This window comes from Neovison vison, chromosome 12, assembly GCF_020171115.1.
Source record: "Neovison vison isolate M4711 chromosome 12, ASM_NN_V1, whole genome shotgun sequence".
NCBI lineage: Eukaryota > Metazoa > Chordata > Mammalia > Carnivora > Mustelidae > Neogale > Neogale vison.
Window position 1 is genome coordinate 20,808,943 of NC_058102.1, and position 23,822 is coordinate 20,832,764.

At 34.9% G+C, this 23,822-nt stretch overlaps 1 protein-coding gene across 2 annotated transcripts in view; it reads right to left on the minus strand.

Annotated features, from left to right (window-relative positions):
- GAS2L3 (growth arrest specific 2 like 3) overlaps positions 1 to 23,822 on the minus strand; it is a 39,799-nt gene that overhangs the window by 5,536 nt on the left and 10,441 nt on the right. Inside the window, exons 1-8 of one of the 2 annotated variants that reach the window (XM_044227861.1) lie at positions 20,847 to 20,904; positions 19,903 to 19,950; positions 14,432 to 14,600; positions 12,634 to 12,749; positions 10,270 to 10,411; positions 5,177 to 5,240; positions 4,370 to 4,508; positions 72 to 179 (exon numbers count right to left, since the gene is read on the minus strand). In XM_044227861.1, the coding sequence (XP_044083796.1) occupies positions 72 to 179; positions 4,370 to 4,508; positions 5,177 to 5,240; positions 10,270 to 10,411; positions 12,634 to 12,749; positions 14,432 to 14,600; positions 19,903 to 19,926 (762 nt within the window). In that variant the 5' untranslated portion in view covers positions 19,927 to 19,950; positions 20,847 to 20,904. Of the gene's footprint in view, positions 1 to 71; positions 180 to 4,369; positions 4,509 to 5,176; positions 5,241 to 10,269; positions 10,412 to 12,633; positions 12,750 to 14,431; positions 14,601 to 19,902; positions 19,951 to 20,846; positions 20,905 to 23,822 lie in introns of those variants that run through there. The other variant, XM_044227860.1, reaches the window with a different exon arrangement.

Sequence of the window (23,822 nt, forward strand, 5' to 3'; positions counted from 1 at the left end):
ATTTGGTTAAACAATAAATCCAATTTCAAAATAAGACCTCTATGGAAATAGGATATAAATGGTGGACTCACTCTTATAAAGAGTATTTTATCCCCAAGTCGGTACCGTCCTTCAGATAAGTACTCAATAGAGAATCGATGGGAACAACTACAGGGGGGGTCTTCAGCAATATGTTTAACCTAAGATTAAAAACAAACAAAATTTAGTGCTTATGACAAAAAATATTTAACATTAAAACGCAAGGTTTATTTGATAGATGGGAAATCAAAAGATAAAAATTTAAAGACAGTTGAACCATTTATTATTACCTGTCCTTTACTTGTTGACAAATACTGAGATTAGTTTTTAGAAAATATCTCTATACCCAACATGGGGCTTGAACTCATGATCCTAAAGATCAAGGGTCACATACTCCACAGACTGAGCCAGCCAGGTTCCTCGACAGATAGTGAGGTTAGACATTAACTGATCTAATAAAAGCTGACAGTGACAGCCTTTTTCCTCTCAGCTTTCAAAGTAGGCTCCACACCCAAAGTAGGGCTCAAACTCAGGACCCTGAGATCAAGAGTCGCATGCTCTACTGACTGAGCCAGCCAGGAACCCCAGGGATGAAGTCTGAAGCTCCCTTTCTCCCTCCCTACCCCACCTTTCCCCCTCTCTCTCCCTCTCTCTGCCCAAGTCTAATCAGGGTCCTAGTGGATTCACTGAGCACTGGACGTCTGTGAATCTGAACAACAGGAAGGTCAATTCAAAGCACATTCATTAAATCATAGGAAACACAAGATTTATTATTGAACTTGAATTGTTTTATGCCCTGGATTAATATATCTGTGCCAAGTCAAAGACAGGCCAGTCAGATAAACTTTAAGTAGGAATTCTCACTTGTCCCTTAACACTATGCTAAACATTTGGAGGGGGATATCTAGATTGTTCCAAAGTTACTGTTAAAATAACCAGAGGCCAATTTATATCTATTCACCCAAGACTGGATGAAATTCTAAACAATTCAATTCAAGAGGCATTTTTCTAAAAGTGCCCACTTTGTTTCAATAGTCTGCTAAGTAGATGAGAACTGGAGACAAGTCCCTACTTCTATCCCTCAAGGAGCTTACAGAATTTTTAACTGCAGTAAACATCTAAAAAATTATAAAAATGAATATAAAAAGAAGTTTAGGAGTTCTATACTTAAAATATGGAAATTTTTATAAACTGATTAAAAAAATAAAAACATCTGGGGTGCCTGGATGGCTCAGTGGGTTAAGCCTCTGCCTTCAGCTCAGGTCATGATCCCAGGGTCCTGGGATCGAGCCTCGCATTGGGCTCTCTGCTCAGCAGGGAGCCTGTTTCCTCCTCTCTCTGCCTGCCTCTCTGCCTACTTGTGATCTCTGTCAAATAAATAAATAAATAAAAATCTTTGAAAACAATAAAAATAAAAACATCTGTTGAGATGTTTGAAAAAAAAGTTGCTATCAGTCACCATGGAAAATATTTTGTTTTCCTAAAAATTACATTTTTGGAAAAAGCAAGACCATGAATATTTTTCTCAATTGTCACACAGACTATATCTACACAAACTCATTAATTGAATTTGCATATAATATTAAACCAAAGCCTCTTCAGATACGCCTAAGTTAGCTAAGCACTGATAGAAATCCATGACTGTCTTCATTATCTACCCAAAATGAACAGCCACAGGTGGATTCACCAGGACATGATCAGAAGGTCCCAGAATTTATCTCCCCACATCATTCATTTAACAAATAATATGATCATAAATAGAACTATCATAAGCCATTCAATTATGTTTCTCTTGTTCATAGCCTAGTATATATGCATGTGTACACAGACATTCATGCTCTCACACAGCACAGGCATAAATAAAATGCCTAAACGAAAACTGAACATGGGTACAGAATTCACAATTATTAGAACTATTTACACATGTTAACCAAAGTAATCTGAAAGGAGGTATTTTTTCAGTCACTACTTTCTATCAATAAAAGTTTCATAAGCATCAGAAATATAGCTGAATACAGCACTCTAAATAATGAATCAGATGATAATTACTCCTTACATTAAACGCAATTGCAAAATCTGTAGATCATGGATGTAGAGGTGGACACTGAATGTATTCAAATACCATATGCATATTAGAGAAATGTGTTCTTTTTTAGTGTTCACAACAAGAATGTAGACATGAAAAGTCACTTGCTTTATTTGTTTAAAATATCCAAATACCACTTACATTCAGCAGTAAAAATTAGCATTAACCCACAATCTAAAGAAAGGAGTAGGCCTAAAAGAAGTAAGAGCTATGGATAAAAAAATGTTCTCTTCTGGTTTTATCTACTGTATAATTAATATTAAAACACTAAAGGGGGGTGCCTGGGTCGCTCAGTGGGTTAGAGCCTCTGCCTTTGGCTCGGGTCATGATCGCAGGGTCCTGGGATCTAGCCCCATGTTGGGCTCTCTGCTCGGCAGGGAGCCTGCTTCCTCCTCTCTCTCTGCCTGCCTCTCTGCCTACTTGTGATCTCTGTCTGTCAAATAAATAAATAAAATCTTAAAAAAAAAAAAAACACTAAAGGAAACATAAATTAAAATAATCTATAAAGGCACTAATCTACTATCGATTATTTTCCTTCTTTTTCTTACAGTTTGTCTATATATACATACTTTTCACAAAATATTTTTCTTGTTGCTACATAGTCTTCATAATGATCACATATAATGATTATTCTGTTAAGATAATGAATCCTAATTCACCTAGCCATTGCTCTGAGAGTATTCATACTGCTTTTAATTTTCACCATTATATATAGCACAAAAAAAACTTTCATTTATTCTACTTTTTAATCCCCTTCAATTGTAAAAAAAATTAGAGAGGAACATTTTTGTGTTTTTCAAAGTTTGTTGAACTTTGTCAGCTGTTTTTCAAAGTTTACATCATTTTCCACCACCAGTAGCAATCCCTAAGTATAGTTTTACAAAATTTACCAGCACCAGGTTTTATAATTTTAAGAAATTTTACTAATGAGGCAAGTTGTGTATCTTAATTCCTTCATTCTCAGCAAGACTCAACACTATATTTTCCTCTTGTGTGAACAACAGTCCTTCCCATTTACCTTCTGGAAATGCTTTTCTTATCAAACTGTATGTAGTCTTTCCAATTCAGTAAAAAAATATTTTGCCAATGTTTTCTTTTTTATTTAATTATCATTATTTTAGTTTATATAAGATTTAAAGTAAGTTTTATTTTTTAACCTATTGCATTATCACTGTCACATATGGACATTGATAGTCATCATATAAATCATTAATATAATATAAGTAAGTATATTTTGGCCTGGTAAAGAATATTCTGGCTGATATTTTCTTAAACTGTCTTGCAAGGATATCCAAATCTTTTATTATAGACTTTCATTACGTTAAACAAAATAATCAAAGCAACACTTTCCAAATGTTTATCAGTACTGACTTGCTCATTATTTCTTAAATAATTTTGTACATTAAGCACTTTCATAAAATACAACAGTCTGAAAAAGACCATAATTCTAAGCAACAGTGGAAGCAAAAAAAAAAAAAAAATGTTTGCTACTCAGTTCAAACATTTGAACTGAGGTGAACCTCCATCACTTACTAGACTAGAGTCACTACAGAAGATTCAGCCAAGGACAACTGCAGCTCTAGTGACCTCTGCATAACAATGACCAGGTAAAGCTCAAAGACTTCCCAGCTGAGACCCATCATCTAAAAGTCTGCATACATTGTCAGGGGAATATTCCCAAAACCCCATCAGTTCGCTCTCAGAACTTTTCCTCCTCCTATATTCTCTATGTATCAGTGTACTATTTACTTAGAAACCTCAAAAATCATCCTAGATTTTCTCCCTCCCTATCAGAATTAGGATTCTCCAATTCTACCTCTTAAATATGTCCTGTTATTGTCCCTTTGACTTCACCTTCACTACTGCTGCTCAAGTTCAGGCTCTCATCACTGTATGCCTGGATTATTACAACAAAACCAATATGACCTCTACATGACCATGAGAGTAATCCTTACAATGTGCAAATCAGATTATACCACTACCATGATTTAAAAAACAATCAATGAATTCTTGTGGCCTCCAGTTCCCTTCATGATGGATTCCAGCCTATTTACCTCCCCATTCCTCAACTACATACACATCCATTCCTCATCATACACGAACAACACATCACCTTTAATATATAGTGCCCTAAACTCACCAGGGAGTGGTAGTTAATACTGGTGTATGTTCTGAATAAGAAACATTCTCTTTTAAACACAGCATCACCTGCAGCAAACTGAGACTCTGACACATCACAACTGAGAAAATACAGCGATTACTTACAGCCTCATGTAGCTCCTCATGCTGACAGCACGATTTCGGAATGCTAATGGAATCTTCGGGCCCAGAAGTATTAAGTAAGGTCTCTTCTAGTTCGATTTCTTTCTCAAGTTTTACTAATACTGGTGGCTCAACCCCATATCTGAAAACCAGTTAGGAGATCTCATCATTCAAGGAAAGTTTGACTCATTCACTTCCCTGCATATCACAATAGGTTATGTCTTATTTTTAAAGTGAAGTCTATTTGATTCTCTTCTACCAATTGTTTCACTGGGACATTTGGAAATGCTTTTTAATATCCCACAGACCATCAAAAATTCAACATATAATCTTCACATTATAGCATATATTGGGATTACTGGATGCTCCAGTATTCAACTAGGGATCCTGAAAGTCAGCCACCTTTAAAGCTAGCTTGAAAGTAAAGATGGGGCTGAGTCAGGTATGGAGGACACTAAGTCTAAGCCTTCTTATCAGATCCTCTTTGTGTCCAGAAGATTTGCCTTGCCTTCAACTGCTACGAGAGTTTTACATGCTCTTACCTTACTCTTAGTTTAAAAAATTTAAGCAATGACTTTTATAGTTTAATACTAAATGACAACAAGTTATATGGGTGAGCAGATGTTGACACACGACACAGCTCATGCAAACAAAACAAAGTTAGAAAGGAAGAAAGAAAAGGAAATTAAGTTGTTTTATTTCAATCAAAATTATTTTCTTTTATTTATAAAAAATAGTGCTCTATCTAAAATAAAGTAGCTTTTATAAAATTAGTGACACTGAAATTCTGAAATAATGTGGAATACATACCTCGACACAATTCGACCAATTTCAAGAAGACAAAGATACACCTGTCTTGGATCTTTGTGCAAAACTGTAAAAAAATAAGACCACATATTTTAAAGGGCAAATTAAATAGAGAAATAAATTTCTGGCATAGGAGAAGTAAAAAAAAAAGAATAACGAAGACAGTAGGTTTACTTGTTTGGAGACTTAGAAAAGACATTTTCTCTACATATTATCATCATCATCCATAAATTTTTTTAAAAACTGGCTAATAAGAAGAGGATGAAATTTTAGCATGTACCCTAACTGGTAGCATTTTAAGTCTAAAAGACTAAGGGCTTAATAACATTAAATTATTTATATTTCAGATCTCTCAACAGGATATTATTTGAAGAGATATACCACCTCAATTTTATTCTGAACTATCTTTAGCTTAAGACTATGTGTTAATGGCTTTCTCAAACTTTTTCAAAATCAGAAAAGGAGTACTTCCTAACTCATTCTCTGAGGTCAGTATTATCCTGATACCAAAGCCAAACAAATACATCACAAGAAAACTAAAGACTAATATCTTTTATGAATATAGATGTAAAAATCTTCAATTTATTACTGGCAAACTGAATCCAGTAGCAAGTGAGATTTATCCCAGGAATGCAAGGTCGGTTCAACATATGAAAATCAATCAATATAATCCACTATATTATCAGAATAAAGGAAAAGAAATGTGCAATTATCTCAGTAGACACTGAAAAAGCATTTGACAAAAATCAAATCCTCCTTTCACAATTAAAAAAAAAAAAAAGCAGCCTCAACGAATTAGAATAGAAGGAAACTTTATAGGAATGGAAGGAAATCTGAAAATGGATATCTGTGAAAAACCCATAGTTAACATCATTCTTAAAGGTGAAAGACTGAGACTCTTCCTCCTAAGACTAGGGAGAAGACAAGGATGTCCACTCTCACCTCTTCTATTCAAAAATTGTACGGGAGGTTCTAGGCAGGGCATTTAGGCAAGAAAAACAAATAAAAAGGCATCCAGATTGGAAAGGAGGAAGGAAAACTAACTCCATTCAGGTAACACTGTCCTTTGTATAAAAATCCCCTATGGAATCTACAAAAGAAAAGTATTAAAGCAATCTTAATTTCAACAAAGTTGAAGGATATGAGATCAATATACAAAAATCATTTCACCTTATACACCAGCAATAAATAATCTGAAAATGTAATTTAAAAAACAATTCAATTTACAATGTTTCAAGAAGAATAAAGTACTCAAGAACAAACTTCACCAAAGAATTTTATGACTTGTTTATGGAAAATTACAAAATATCATTGAAAGAAATTAAGTAAGATACAAATAAATGGAAAGACATCCTGTGTTCATGGATTGGGAGACATAATATTGTTAAGATGACAAAACTCTTCAAACTGACCTACAGATTCAGTGCAATCCCTATCAAAATTCCAACAGTCTTTTTTACAGAAATGGTTAAGGTAATAAAATTCATACAGAATTATAAAAGACAGAATAGCCAAAACAAGAACAAAGTTGGAAGACTCACACTTCCCCATATCAAAACATACAACAAAGCTACAGTAACCAAGACAGTGTGTTATTGGCATAAGGACAGACATATAGACAAGTGACTGGACCGAGAGTCCAGAAATAAACCTAGACATTTGTGTTCAGGTGATTTTCAAAAGAGTGGCAAGACAACTCAGTAAGGAAACAGCAGTCTTTTCAACAGATGGTGCTAGAACTGAATATCTGTATGCAAAAGAATGAATTTAGATCCTTAATTCACAACATATACAAAAAATAACCCCAATGGATTAAAGACCTAAACTTAAAAGCTAACACTCTAAAACTCTTAGGAGGAAAAAGAGGTGAAAATCTGTGTGACCTCGGATTAGGCCATAGTATTTTACATATGACACCAAAAGCACAGCAGTCAAAGAAAAGATAAACTGAACTTCAGGGGCACCTGGGTGGCTCAATGGGTTGAAGCATCTGCCTTCAGTTCAGGTCATGACCTCAGGGTCCTGGGATGGAGCCTCCCGCATTGGGCTCTCTGCTCAGCGGAGAGGCTGTGTCTCCCTCTCTCTCTGCCTACCTCTCTGCCTACTTGGGATCTCTCTCTCTCTATCAAATAAACAAATAAAATCTTTAAAAAATAAAATAAAATAAATTGAACTTCATCAAAATTAAAAATTTTCATGCATCAAAGGACACTATCAAGAAAGTGAAAAGGTAACCCAAACACTGGATGAAAATACTTGCAAAGGCACCTGGGTGGCTCAGTAGGTTAAGCATCTGCCTTCAGCTCAGGTCATGATCCCCTGCTCAGCGGGGAGCCTGCTCCTCTCTCTACCCTTCCCTCCTGCTCATACCTTCTCGCTCTGTCTCAAATAAATAAATAAATAAAAATCTTTAAAATTAAAAAAAAAAAGAAAATATTTGCAAATCATATATCTGATAAGGGCCTAGTATTCAGAATAAATAAAACTTACAAGTCAACCAAAAAAAGACAAATAAGCCCCTAAAAATGAGCAAAAGATTTGAAGACAAATTTCTCCAAAGAAGACACACCAAGTGGCCAATAAGCCATGAAAATGCTCAACATCATTTGTCATTAAGATAATGCAAATCAAAATCACAATGAACCACCACTTCACATATCCACTAGGACAGTCATCGGAAAAAAAGAAAAAACAAAAACCAAGTGTTGGCAGAGATGTGAAGTTGTGCACTGCCAGTGGGAATATGAAAATTGTGTAGCTACTGTGAAAAGAATGGTAGTTCCTCAAAAAGATAAACATAGAATTACCATACGATTCAACAATTCCACTTCTAGGGATATCCCTAAGAGAATTAAAAACATGTTCACTCAAAAACCTGTAAACAAATGTAGTAGACAGCAACATTATTCATATTGACCAAAAAGAAAATACAATCAAAATGTCCATCAGGTGATAATGTTTTTTAAAAATGTAGTATATCCATGGGGCGCCTGGGTGGCTCAGTGGGTTAAGCCTCTGCCTTTGGCGCAGGTCATGATCTCAGGGTCCTGAGATCGAGCCCCGCATCGGGCTTTTTTCTCAGCAGGGAGCCGGCTTCCCTTCCTCTCTCTCTGCCTGCCTCTCTGCCTACTTGTGATGTCTGTTAAATAGGCAAATAACATCTTAAAATAAAAATATAGTATATCCATACATTGAATCATTCAGCCCTATAAAGGAATCAAGTACCGTTGAATGCAATGACGTAAATGAAACAGGCTAAATGAAAAAAGCCAGACACAAAAAGCCACATATAGTATGATTCTATTTATTCAAAGTGTCCACAATATGCAAACCCATAGATGCCATCTACAGATGTGGCTCATCTACCTTTCTGTTCCTGTTCTTGAGTTAAATGCTCTAGGAAATTTCTGAAAATTAACAGAATAACGGTATGTATGATGAATAACATAACATGCACACGGACTCCCCCAATGAAAATGGCAGTTCTCCTTTGATTTATGAATATTATCTATTATATACCCAAAGCACAAAGTATACCCTTCCAATGCAATAAGAAGGCCTATATTTGAATCTTAAATTCATACCAAAGGGAATCTGTCTTGAAATTTTTATTAAACTTGTTTTTTAAAAAGTAGCTTTTAAGCATACTTTAACCACAGCATACTTGGGGTTTTTTATTTGCTTTGATTTCCTAGCAAAATGTAAAAATTTAGAGCTTTACCTCTGAAAACCTTTAGTAAGTAAAAATATTAGCTCATCAGTTCAATTCCTAGAAAGGAGTTACTGTTATCAGCAGTGCTTTATTTAGTCCTATGCTGACCTTCAGGACAGTCAGAAGATGGCTTCTACTAACAATTAGAAATATACAATTTTATATCCTTTCAGAAACAGTAAGCTGGAAACTAGAGAATTCAAAGCATTTCCTCTTTCCTTTGATCTCTACAACTTATATATGCCATTAAATCAACCTCATTGTCAATAAAAATCAGCACACCTGGATTAAAGCAGGTGCAAAATGGGAAGTAAAATAGCAATCCATTACATTTTTTTTTTATTGTATACTGGATAGGAATATCCAGAGGCATATCAAATGGGTAGCAGTGGGAGCAGCCGACCCCACACACAGGCAACAACAGTGTGCATAGTCAGAAAATTTCATTTTATTTTGTTCTGTTTTTGTTTATTTTGTCCATTTATGTTTGGTATGGAACTATGAACACATGGTTACCTAATAACCTGAATCTTTGCTTAAGGCAGTGAACTGGTTATTCCTTTTTTTTAGCTCAGAGAATTATCAAACTATAATAATACCACCTAAAAATTTGTTTTTTATTATCACCATGAACCAGCAATTCTAAACAACATCAGTGATAACATAATTCTCTCTACCACGGTATGCTACTACTCCCATGATTCCGCCCACACTTGGTATGCTACCGTTCTTTTCAAAATGTTACAAATTCCATGCATATATGTGTATAAATGCTCTAAGGAAATATATATATAGTAGTCTAAAACTTCGGTAGCTTTCAAATTAGTCACTGCAAAGACGATTCTATAGACTTAAAGAAAATGAGATAATATGTCAATAATTCTTTGGCAAAGTATGACTTTTAAAATGAATTGTCAAAAACATGAATCGGTTTAGATGATCAACTTGGCAACTGCTGTGTACAAGGTAAATCTAAATACTGTGAGTATACATCATTTGACCTTTTGTTATTTCTATAATTATCCAGTCAAAAAGAAATTACTAGTAATTTAGACTTTGGTAGAGTCATTCTTGATGAAAACATTAATTAGCAAAGCATTAGTCCAGAACCTTTCCTTGGCCAACTCATTTAGGAAGTAAAATATCTCTAGGGCATTCTAAATATATGATATTTAACTATAAATGAAAAGCTTAATCTATATTGTTTAGAATCGGATTCTCCGATTGTTTTACACATATTTAAAATATAAGTTTTTCTAGGAAAATGAGACACGGCCTTATTTGGAAAAAAGTCTTTATTTGGAAAAAAAAAAAAATAGGCGTGAGACATACAAAAATACCCTAATGAACATTAAACACAATGATGACACCAACACTTACTTACCTAGACCTTCGGATTCAAAGAGGTAAGTCTCATCAACCCCAATGTGCCTGCACCAGTAAAGGAAGTTCGCAGTATTATCTCTAGCAAAGAATGAACCTGAGGCAGCATCTTTCTTACAGGGCACTTTTCCCATTGGAAAATTCTGAAAAAGATGAAAGGCTAATTTCAAAAACTCATATCAAGGATATTTTCATTAGCTATCCATTTTAATATTACTAAATAAATGTTCAGTGTATTGAATCTGACTAAAAAGTACACATTAGGAGGAAATGTATCTTCAAAAATTACTTCAAGTATACTCCAGAAAATGACTCATAGAAGTCAAAATTAGCAGTAAAATGAAGCATCTCTAACCTCGTTCTTCTTAAAATGACACAAGAGTCTTAATTAAAACAAAAAACGACAGTCTAATAATTCCAAAGCACATCTCTAAATGTCTCTCCATACACAGTTCAATACAACACAAAATTACTGCCATGTTAAAGGTTAATGGAACACTCATTTTTGCTTACTTCCTTATTTGCAGATTCATAAATATGGTTCTGAGTTTCTTGAGGAGACTGTCAAATAAGGAAGTAGTAGCCCATTCTTAATTCAAGTCTTTGAAAATTAACAGTTACATAGAATCCTAAGTTTTTAACTATCTGGACCAAGAATAGTTAGATAATCCTGCTGAGACAGGGGTTTTAGTTCTGTTTTAAATTTTTACTTGAAAAAGCAATTTATGCCTAAGATTTTTTTGCAGTAGGCAGAATGGAGCACAAGTCTGTCTCCCACCTCTACCACTCAGTTCCTCTCTCTTCCTAGAGATAACCACTAATACCAGTTCTTTATATACCCTTCCTGTTATATTTTCCAGAATTAAAATGGCTTTGTGAGTTCTTCTAATTGTTAACTGAAATCTTCTCACTTACATGTTAGTGGGCATCTCTACACACAAGGGCACACATATCTGTACATACAGAATGCTACACAAACACGCTAGTCTGTAATCTGATCTATATGTGTATGTGTGCATACACACTTAAAGGCTGCAGGCATCTTTTGGGGTGGAAAATAACAGATTAAAATAGTAATTTCTAATGAATAGATAAGCATTCCACTCAGTTTAGGCATCATAATTAATTTTTTTAAAGATTTTATTTATTTATTTCACAGACAGAGATCACAAGTAGGCAGAGGCAGCCAGAGAGAGAAGAGGAAGCAGGCTCCCCACAGAGCAGAGAGCCTGATGTGGGGCTTCATCCCAGGACCCTGGGATCATTACCTGAGCTGAAGGCAGAGGCTTTAACCCACTGAGCCACCCAGGTGCCCCTCATAATTAATTTTTAACAACTTCTTTATTGATGAGCATTTATGTTGTTCTTTAATTTTTCTGCACAATCACGTTTGTGAATTTGTAGTTATTTTCTTAGAATAAATCCCTGGGAAAATAATGTTATGTATCAAAAGATGTACTTTACTTTCAATGTGATATATATCACCCACTACCCCCCAGAAAGATGATAGCAATTTATATTTCTACTAACCCTACGTGAGTATCCAGATGGCACACTCACAGACCCCAGATCTCATAGGTGACCCACATTCAATAAAAAGAAAGGAAACCTTATCTAGTTCAAATCATGATTTCAGGGTCAATGGAGAAACACTACCTAAAAAAAATTATTACTCATTCAATCAAATTATAGAATTTACCACTATGACAAAATATGGGGAATATAAAGATGGTGATGATAATGGTAATAATAATAGTAGTAAAAATAATAACTATGTCCCAGGAATCATCACAAGCCCTTTTCTCATTTAACTCTCAAAACAAGTGAGAATATGAGGATTGTTCTCAAGGAGCTATAACTACTTACTGGATATTTACTTACACTAGGCACTAACCTAAATACCATTTATACATTACTTCATTTAATTTCACTAAATCCTTGCAAATAAATCTGACAACATAAATATTAACTCTCCCATTTTGCAAGACTAGGTAAATTATCTAAGGTCTTATACATAGTTGGGTAGAAGTTTGCAACTTTTCAGATATGATAAGAAATGTACAAAAACAAATTAATATGTACCAAGGTATAAAATCACTGATTGTCAGGGCACTTGGGTAGCACTGTTGATTAAGTGTCTGTCTCTTGGTTTGAGCTCAGGTCATGATCTTGCTTGTGGTCATGAGATAGAGCCCCACGTTGGGCTCCTGGCTCAGTGTTGAGTCTGCTTCAGATACTCTCTCTCTCCCTCTGCCCTTCCTCCTGCTTGCTCTCTCAGATGAATAGATAGATAGATAGATAGATAGATAGATAGATAGATGACAGACAGATAGATAAAATCACCTCCTGTCAAACATGTTCTTACCCTGGGTTCTCCAGACTCAAAAGTTTTCACCATGCTTTGAAGAACATCAATCAGTTGGCATAATAGTACTCCATTATCAAGTTCTTCCAATAATCTTTCTGCCTTAACTTCAATACCTAAAAACGTATTTGAAAGTCAAGATTCTACTAGAAACAGTAAATTCAAACAATATGGTTAAAATTTAATTAAATGTAATCAGATTGTAGCTGAAACACAAGACAAATATTAGATCAGACTCCAAGTATTCATTCTTAGAAGTTATAGTTAAAACAGATAATGTGAAATTAAGTGAAAGATAAGAGAAACAAAAATATCTGTGATGGAGAAGAAAAAATAAAATGACATTTTATTTCATTTCTTAAAAACCAGAATATTTACTGCACATTACTACTGCTTGCACAAGAAAAAGATTCTCCAAAAATAACATGGCCTTTGTTGTGATTTTAAAATTAAAGATAATAGTATAACAAACGCCTAGGGAATACCAGACTTTTTGCCTCTAAAATCCCTTCTTTAGGATGATTATTATTACATGATGAGCTTTTAAAAAACTATCCAAATCATCAAACTGATATGAGATAATTAGAGTGTATAGTGTTTTTAATTATCTTGGGAAAGCCACAGATGAAATTCTGTATTTAAAAGAGAGCATGTGGGGCGCCTGGGTGGCTCAGGAGTTAAGCCTCCGCCTTTGGCTCAGGTCATGATCTCAGGGTTCTGGGATCGAGCCCTGCTTTCGGCTCTCTGCTCAGGAGGTAGCCTGCTTCCCCTTCTTTCTCTGCCTGCCTCTCTGCCTACTTCTGATCTCTCACTCTGTGCATATATATAAATAAAAATCTAAATTTTTTTAAAAGAATTTATTTATTTATTTGAGGGAGAATGAGTGAGAGAGAGCATGAGAGAGGAGAAGGTCAGAGGGAGAAGCAGACTCCCCAAGGAGCTGGGAGCCCGATGTGGGACTCGATCCCGGAAGTCTGGGATCATGACCTGAGCCGAAGGCAGTTGCTCAACCAACTGAGCCACCCAGGTGCCCTAAAAATCTAAATTTTAAAAAAGTGTTTTTCTGGGAGATAGTTCAGAGCACTCCTAGTCTAACTGATAAAGAAATATGAAGCCAGATGGGGCGCCTGGGTGGCTCAGTGGTTTAAGCCTCTGCCTTCAGCTCGGGTCGTGATCTCAGGGTCCTGGATCGAGCCCCACATCGGGCTCTCTGCTCAGCAGGGAGCCTGCTTCCTCCTCTCTCTCTGCCTGCCTTCTGCCTACTTGTGATCCCTCTCTATCAAATAAATAGATAAAAATCTTTAAAAAAAAAAAAAAAGAAATATGAAGCCAGATATTCTCCAAGCTGACACTTCCTCCTAGGTTTCACATGCCTTTGCCCCTCAATCCCTCAGAAGTAGCAATCATTTTAATTACAATATATATTCCCCTCAGAATCTCATGCTTATATGAGATGGGGGGAGCACATCAGTAATAGAGATCCCAAATCAGACCTAAATATTTACAAAAAAAAAAAAAGGTTTTAACATTAACAGTGAAAATGTTGATTATTCAAAGATTACTATATACCTTTTCTATTAAGCCTCAACCTTTCTTACTATTCAAGCCCTAAGGTTCGGGATGAATTGAAATATCTCCCCAACAGGAATGTAAGCTTGCAAGAACAAGCATATCAAATATTCCATTCACTAGAGTATCCTGAGCCTCTGGAACAATCACTCCTTAACAAAGAGTAAGATTCTCAATAAATATTTAGTAAATAAAAAACTACAATTTTGAGTATCTTTTCAAGCCTTACCTAATAAACCAGACAGCCAGATCGACAGATCTTCTTGCATGGGCAACAGGGTGGCTTCATGCCTCACAGCTATCCACTCATCATACTGACAAACATCAGCCAAACCTGGCCCATGTCTGGGAGTCAGAGGACTCCGTGGACTTAGAGGCAGGTCTTCTCCAAACCATACCTGAAGAAAACACCAAACAAATGGATGTGACCTTTTTAAAAGTTAGTGCAACCCACACTTATATATTTATATGATGAATTACAGACCATACATAATATGCACATGTATAAAACTGTGGCAGTTCACAGAAAGGTTATAAACTAGAAGCAAACTATTAATCCAGAAACTCGAGACATTTTCAATATTCAATACTGTGGTAAATATAAATGAATCTTTAATCAATGAATGGATTCTACTATCGAACTACAGGATAAAAGTCAACAAATAATATTTTTCCTTCACTTGTTAGCTAACTAAGTTTAATAGATTACTTGAACCACAGCTTCAGCCTCTCAGCTATAGAATCAGTCAATGGTACCTGCCTTACAAGATACATCTTTGTAGCATCTAGCACTGGGGCTAACAACATTTGTTATACAATGGATAAATGAATGAATAAATGCATAAATGGCATTTTATAACTTCTGATCATAATAACAGTGTTATCTTTAAAAAATTCTAAATAATCTGGCATGTCACTTGATTTTTCAAGGCCCACAATCTAAGAATGGTTTTTACATGTTGTTATCTACGTACCTATGTAATAGCCTCAATTTTGCCTACTTACTCACAAAGCCAAGAATATTTACTACCTGGCCAATCCCAATGTTAAGAATAAAAATTGACCTAAACATAATACCAAACCAACACTTGCAAAATTTTGAAATACAATTAGAAGTGCTTTAGTGTAAGATTATTTAGAGAAAAGACTTTAGTTTCTCAATTCAGGAAGGGGTATTTGAGCCCAAGTGAAGTGATTAGGGATCCTCACTGGAGGGAAGCTTGAAATGGAGGACCAGAACTTGAGTGAAATTAGAGTGTATCCACACATGGGGACAGCCTTGTGCACAGTATCAGACCCTGAGTAGGATGAGGAGGACGTCCCCAGGGGAAGATGGGGAACATCCCAGTGCAGGGTGTCAGACAGAGCCCAAGTGAGCTGAGAAAAACATCAACTCAGGGAGTAGGTGGTAGCAATAATGGGAGATTGTTATATTCACAGGGATTTATCAAATGGAAGCCAAGTTTCTCACAAGCCGTAAGAGGTCAACTCTTTCAGAATAAGAGAAAACTAGAATGAATCCTGTGGTGACTGGAATATCTTACCAGAAAGCAAAGAAGGCTCAAAGAATGATAGGTCAGCAAGAAGGGACTTCTACTGGCTAAATCAAGAGCAACTTGAGCATTACACATTGAATAAAATAGAAAACTATCAGTTCATATAGATATAAATATATGAATAAAATGGGATTTTGATGAGGAATGAGATTTTTATATGGTTTCAGAGTATTTCCCCACAAAATACTTTCACAAAGAGAAGAAAGTAATTTTACAGTAGAGAAACCTGACAGTCGGCAACTTAAGCAAGTGACAAAGGTAAACACAATCAATAATGGGACAAATAGAAATCACATTCTACCCAAAAGGATGCAGTGAGAAAACACAGTATCCCTCTGTGATATTCCTGCCAAATATGCATAACATGAATCTAATCATGAGAATACAACAGACAAATCCAAACTGAGAGACATCCCACAAAATAAAAGGTCTCTAATATTCAAAAGTGTCAAGGTCATTAAAGAAAGCAAAGATACTGTTCTAGACAGATTAAGGGACATGACATTAGGTGGCAATACTGTACCAATGTTAATATCCTGGTTCCAATTATTTCATTGCTGTTGTGTAGGATGATGTCCTTATTTGTGAGAAATACACACTAAAGTACTGAGAGGTAATGGGGCATTAGACTGGCAACTTATTCTCAAATGGTTTAGCAAACAAATATCTCTGTTCTACACTTAACAGCTACTTTGTAGGTTTGTGATTACCTTAAAATAAAGGTTTTTTAATTTTAAAAAGGAGGTTCAAGTATAGTTAATACCAAGTGCATCTATTCCCTTCTTGATTTTTAAATGTAGATCATTTTCCTTCTAAAATATATTACACTTATTGAAGTGTATTTAAGGCAAGTCTTACTACACAAAATAAAAATCCATAACACCACTGTTAATCCAGACAAACTTTGGAGGAAAAAAAAAAAAAAGAGTTGTTTCCAAGTTCCTATGGTAAGAAGCAAATCATTTAAAAAAATCCCAAAGCAGGTGGAGGGGGCACATGAATACATACCACAAGAGGGAAGCAGAAGTAGCAAAACTCAATAAAAATATCAAAAGAGTCTCTCTCTGCCTGCCTCTATGCCTACTTGTGATCTCTCTCTGTCAAATAAGTAAATAAAATCTTTAAAAAAAAAAAAAAAGAAAAGAAAAAGAAAAAAAGGGGCACCTGGGTGGCTCAGTGGGTTAAGCCACTGCCTTCGGCTCAGGTCATGATCTCAGGGTCCTGAGATCGAGTCCCGCATCGGGCACTCTGCTCAGCAAGGAGCCTGCTTCCTCCTCGTTCTCTCTCTACCTGCCTCTATGCCTCCTTGTGATCTCTCTCTGTCAAATAAATAAATAAAATATTTTTTTAAAAAATCAAAAGATTAAAAATAAATAAATAAGTAACTCATTTGAGGGCCATTATTTTAGGAACTAAGAGTAGAGATTAGGGAATGAAATCCTAAATATATAAAGATATTAAAAGTTATAGGAAAAAGACATTATTTATTTCTCTGAATTCTCTTAAAATTATTTCAAAGGGAGTATAGCAAAGATTGACTATTTAAATCTTCCTTTCATAGGCATGTCTTATTTCTGTTAGCATATGGTATTCAGTTAAATATTTGTTAAATAATTGAAGACATTAGCAAATGACTCTTTGCACCATCAGAATCAAGATGTATCATACAGTTGAAGATATTTTATAGCAAATAGAATGTTATTTATCTTTTAACAATTTGGCTGAGCTGAAAAAAGGCAGAGCAGTTGCAAATGTTTGTCAAGGAAGGATGTGATACAGTTAGAAGGGTGGTTTTGGAAAAAATTGTTTGTGAAAATGAAGAGGCTAACATTAACAGAAGCCATTCTAATTTCTTGCCACATTAGGGAAAAGAGTACTTGGATTCTCCTATTCTTGCCAAAAAAAAGACTACAATAACTTGGGCTAGTCAATACCATATTCATGTTGTTAAAATTTAGATGTTAATAGCAAAAACTGTACATATAAATGTCCTCAAACATGTGAAAGCTGTCATATTGCAAATATTGTTAATCCACAAACAATCTATAGATGAACTTGAGTACATACAAAAACTTAACTTAAAATTAGGTAAACTTTTATGCCTATACACAAATGGGCCTTTTCTCAGTTCATAACTTTTTGTCAGATTCTTAAAGAGGACTATGTATGACCCAAAAGAGATCAGGAACAATTATTCATTGATTTTTTTTAGACTGTATGTTTATTTACTAATCAGAATGAACGATATAAAAAAAGGAGCAAGGAAGATCTTAATGTATTAAATTAACAAGAAGTCAGCTGATAAGCTACCTACTGAATGTCTCCTCTCTCTGAGGCACTTATGAATAACTACACAATGGTCTAATATAATTAGCAGAGAAAGAGGTGAAAATCCTACAAAGTTTTCACACTCATCAGAGAGAGAAGTAAAAACAACCATGTCAAGAGTACTCTTAGAAAAGAATTAATAAAGATGGATCTATAGACTCTAGATCAGAGAAGGTTTCATGGAACTATAAAACAAAACTGTAAAGAAAAATCACCAAGCTAAGAAAATATTAATGGCATTAGAGTAGAATGAGAAAAACATGGTCAATGCAGCAATTATAAAAAGCACCCAATAAAGAATCAAGAAAATATAATTAACATGAAACTGATGATATTTCTGAGACTTAGATCAAAAGAGAACAAATCAAAATAATTGGATAAAAAATAGTTTTGAGTAATAAAGGAGTTTTGAGCATACTCAATGGGGATTTGAGAGGACCCAAAGAGCAAGCATAAGACCTTTTGGGAGACTGCCATGGACTCCCAAGTCCCAAAAGGGAAAGAGTATAATAGAACTCTTTATTAATACAGCTGCATAGCACACATAGGAGGGAGTATAAGCAGGATCATATTCAGAATTGTTAACATTTGATAAATAAATCATCTTTAGTATTCACCACTGTCATCTTGATAAGCATTCTTTTGAAAGAAAAAGAAAGGAAGGAAGGAAGGAGGGAAGGAAGGAAGGAAGGAAGGGTTTCATGACATAGGTATAATCTCCAGTTTTATATGTGGAGAGTTTGGTTATACCAATGATACAATCAAACTGCTGAAGCGTCTACTACGCAACAGACATTCTAGTAGGCACTTTGCTCATGTTCTCTCATCGATTCCATTGATTTCCTGAACAACAACCTCATCTTGGAGGTGAGGATGTAGAGGTAAAATAAACTTTCAGAATCTTACAGAGTTGGCAGAACCAGAACCAGAAATGATTGATTCTGAAGTTCTCACTTCACAAAGCAAATTTTATTATCAGCTGCTTGCATCTTTATAGGTAGAATTTCAATGTGATTTTTATCTTTAAATTAAGATTCAAGCATATTCTAATTATATCAAAGAGAACTTTTAAAAGAATATAAGAGTAATATAGCAAATACCAATTCTGGAAATCATTCAAATGTAAGATTATTCTGGTTTGTCTAATTATCTCCATCTTGCTTCCCTTCACCCAAAACAAATAAACAAGCAAAAAAAACCACTTTAAACTTTAAGTTTTAATGTCTGGTCATTTATAGGCATTACAGTGCACAGACATAATTATCTAAAATAATTTATAATTGTTTTCATTGAGAACTCTTTTAATTACAAATACATACTAAATTGTAAGGAAAGGAAATTTATAAAATGTTCCAATTCTCTTCCCAGGGTAGTAGGGTTGACACACCAATTCTAAGGAATTTTTGACTTTTTAAAAAATTTTATTAACATATAATGTATTATTTCCTTCAGGGGTCTGTGGATCATCAGTCTTACACAATTCACAGCACTCACCATAGCACATACTCTCCCCAATGTCCATAACCCAGCCACCCTATACCTACCCCCACACTCCCCAGCAACCCTCAGTTTGTTTCCTGAGATTAAGGAATTTTTGACTCTACAAATAATTTGTATAAGTGAAAGCTTAAAATCTTTTCAGAACTAGAAAGTTAAAATATAGTCATTTCTGTTATTAAAATTTCATGCTTAAAGAACTAGTACAGTAAAAGCATTTTGGGATAATTTTAGTATTCTAATTATTATAATTTTATATAACCTCACATAATTATTATCTCGTAATTTAAATACATATTTTCCCAAGAAAAACACTTACTTGAGTTGCAGGTTGCATGGTCATATATATTGAAATGAAACTGCTTTTCTGAAAATAGAACAAAACATTAATATGCAAATAATGGTAGCTTTCCTATTCCCCAACCCCCAAATTTTAAGGAATCTGCTTTAGTCTCCTATTTGACTGAAAACTTCAAACTTTTTCTTCTATTTAGAACACTGTGACTGTAGAAGAAATCAATAATCACTCCTAGCTTCTCACTTATGAAAGTACTCCTCATTTAAAAAGAGGAATACCTGAAACAGTTTCTGGCCTAATATCAAGGTAATTCTGGAAGCATCTGGCTAGAAAAATAAAACTGACAATAAAACTTAGCACATATAAAAGTCTCCCCAAAATTTCCCCTGTAAACATAATGTAAACTATAATGCAAACACCAACAGCACAACAACTGATAAGGAAGTCAAGTATCTCTCATCTGATTTTTATAAAGAGATCATATAAATTCATCTGGACTTTGCAGAAATTCACAAGCTTAGCCATTAGCCTCTTCTGCCAGACAACAAGGGAGTAAAGACAGATATCAACTTTAACTATAAAACTATACTCAACGCCTTCCCATAATAATTTTTCATAAGCTGTTTTCTACATAAAATACTAAAGACAAAAAAAAAAACCAGCAATTTTAACTCCAAAGTACTATTTTTGGAATCTATTGAAAAAAAAAATACAATTTTAATTAATTAGGTTAGTACAATCATTTAATGTAATTTTAGAGGGAAAAAGGGTGAAGAGCTTAAAAACACTCAGAATAAAAGAGACTATATAAAACCTAGGATTTTTTATTGCTTATGGCAGCATAAATACTAGTCTATTTTTTATTATAAACTACTATTAAAACATTATAAAAAATTAAAATGGTCTATAATGCTGTCAATTTCCAAGAAAAAGTTACTTTCTCCTCTAAGTTTTGCCAAACATACCTCATGCACAGTATCAACTACACATACGACTTTCCTTTCAGGAACATTTCGTCTGGTACCAAAGTTGAACTTGAGCTAAATCTAACTGAAAAGTCTAATATTACATCACGTTTTCTTTACGGGAAAGCAAAGGACAGCAGAATGTCCTTTTTGATGTCATTTTTCCTTCTCTCTACCATAGCAAAAGGCCAAAGTACAATTGAGCATTACTAATGAGCTTGTTATGCTTCCCACGAGCTAATTCAGTGGGGAATACATTTTCCTTTGGCATAAATAATTCTTTGTCCTCAACAAAGATCCACAGTAAGAAGCTTCCGAGACTATTTTTTAAAAATGCAGCAAAGAAGCTGCTCCCATTAAAATAAGGAGTCCCACATAATCAGACAAGAGCTTTAACAGTTGGAACTGCCAACCCAAAACAAAAGAAGGCCTAAATTATAAGGCGTGTGCAAATCAAGAACAGTGACACATTCACAAAGAAGCTATCACAAAAATGTTTCATAGTTGCACTTTTTATGGAAAATCCAACAAAACTGGTTTTACGAAAGAAATGAAGAATTTGTGCACAACCTTCAGTCACTTGAGCTTTAGCAGAAGAGTCTTTTGTATACATATTTTTCAAAGCATTCTACTTATGTAATACAAAGAACCATTCTTAGGATGATAAAAATATAACCACCTGTATTACCTTTAAAAAGAAATTTTCTAATAAATTGTACTCAAATAGGCAATAATGTTAACTTCATATATGAAAAACTATCACATATACAAATACATGCTTTTATTGGAAAACTATAAACTGATGAGATCGTATCAGTGAATCAATTAATTAATGAGTACTCATCACGTTCCAGATCCTGAGAGCCAGTTATTGATATTTTCTAGTCATTTACTGTTCTTTTTCTAAACCATTTTTGTGTCCTCAGGTATTTAATCCCAACAGTAGCATCTATTCTACAGTTACCCCTATCCCGAGTCTGCAACACAATCACAACTCTTACCTCCCACTCATTTTGTTACTACCTATTTCCCTCTTTTCCATCTTTCCCTAAAAGTCTCAGTCTCTATTTTTCTCACATAAACCAAATATGATGAATCAGCAACACTTCATTTTTGGAGCTGCATTTTAATCAGCAAATTATTGCCTTTATTTTGTTTTGGTTTTGTCTTTCTCTCTGTCGGGAGGAGCCTATTTCAATTCTTTGACAACTTGAGGAAGTCTTTTCCCTTAGATTTGGGCAAGAAGATCTCTGATTTGACCAAACTATACTGTAACCCTGCTGGGAATCATTCACAAGACCAGGATTAGAGATCTTACAGGAAGAGAACTAAACTTTTACAGTCTGAGGAAATCAGAAACGCAAAAGGCACTCACTCATCCACCTGAAACCTGAACAGAGCTTGGGCCTAACCCACTCATCTTAGAAACAGGTTCAGTCATGAGGTCCTCAAGATCATTTATGGTTAGCCTCTTCATACCAATTGAACTTAAAATCATGATGGCAGAAAATGCCAACCTGTTGAACAGATCCTTCTTCCCACAGCTGTAGGCTTTGAAACTGAGTACATTTTTATCCCCCACCCACATTGTAAGATATGACGGGAGGTGATAAGGTGGAATAGTACATTCCCGGTACAAATGAGGGAGGGGGGAGTTTGGGAAAAAAATGACAAAAAAGCAAAGAAACAAGGTAAGTTTTTTCAGAAAAAAAATGACATTAACTGCCATCATACCACATTTAGCACTCAGACACCAGATTATTGCCAAAATACATAAACTTCAGGGATACGATAAATGCCAAAATTGGGATAGTGGGATAATGCTTACTGTTGAGGAGTGGGAGAAAGATGAGACTGGGAAGAAATGCCCAGAAGCCTTTCAAATGCACTGGTAAGATTTTATTTCAAGATAAATGGTGAGAACACAGGTGTTATTATACTAGTCTATATGACTTTCTGTATGTAAAAAACCATTTCATCATTTTTTAATGCTTCATTTAGAAAAATAACTGCAGAAGATATCTGGATTTTTTTCAGGGTCGGGGGGTGGGGGACTTTCTTAGCTTTAAAGTTTGGGTTGAATATTTCCTAATCGCCTAATAGGAAAAATAGAAATGCTACAGTCATACCAAAGATATTTCATTTTTTAAAATATGTACTAAAATAACACATCATAAAAGCACCAGCTCTGGTAGTAAAAAGTAGCAGACACAACTGGTTTGAATTCCAGGTCCAGCACATTAGCTATATGACCTTGGGGTGCTTAACTTTTCTGATTCTCAGTGTTCTCATCTGTAAAATGGGATACCACCATCTCCTCCACATGGTTATTATAACAATTAAATGAGATGACACACATGAAGTACCTGACACATAACTACCACTTAACAAATGAGTTGATATGATTAATATTTTGATGAGACATGATTATAGTTCATTTAATATAACTTATCAAATTAAAAAGAGATAAGGCCAGTAATACCTAGAAATCATTAAACATAATATGGAAAGCTTCTTTTTTTTTTTTAAGATTTTATTTATTTATTTGACAGACAGAGATCACAAGTAGGCAGAGAAGTAGGCAGATAGAGAGGAAGGGAAGCAGGCCCCCTGCTGAGCAGAGAGCCCGATGTGGGACTCGATCCCAGGACCCTGAGATCATGACCTGAGCCGAAGGCAGCGGCTTAACCCACTGAGCCACCCAGGCGCCCCGGAAAGCTTCTTTTACTAATAAATAAATATAGTTATAAGTGAAAGCAAAAGCTTTAAAATAGTCATGTCATCATGGGGAGGATACTCAGATATGAATCCGTGACTCACAGTTCTCTTTGCTAGAATACAAGTCTTCAGGAACTTATCTAACATCAACCCTTTGCTCCATTCAGTCTGTCTCCTCATTGTCCTCCCTCAGTTTTGTTCACTTCTGTGGCTACATCACTGTTCAGTCTGGATGCTTTTCCATGGGGTGAACACTCA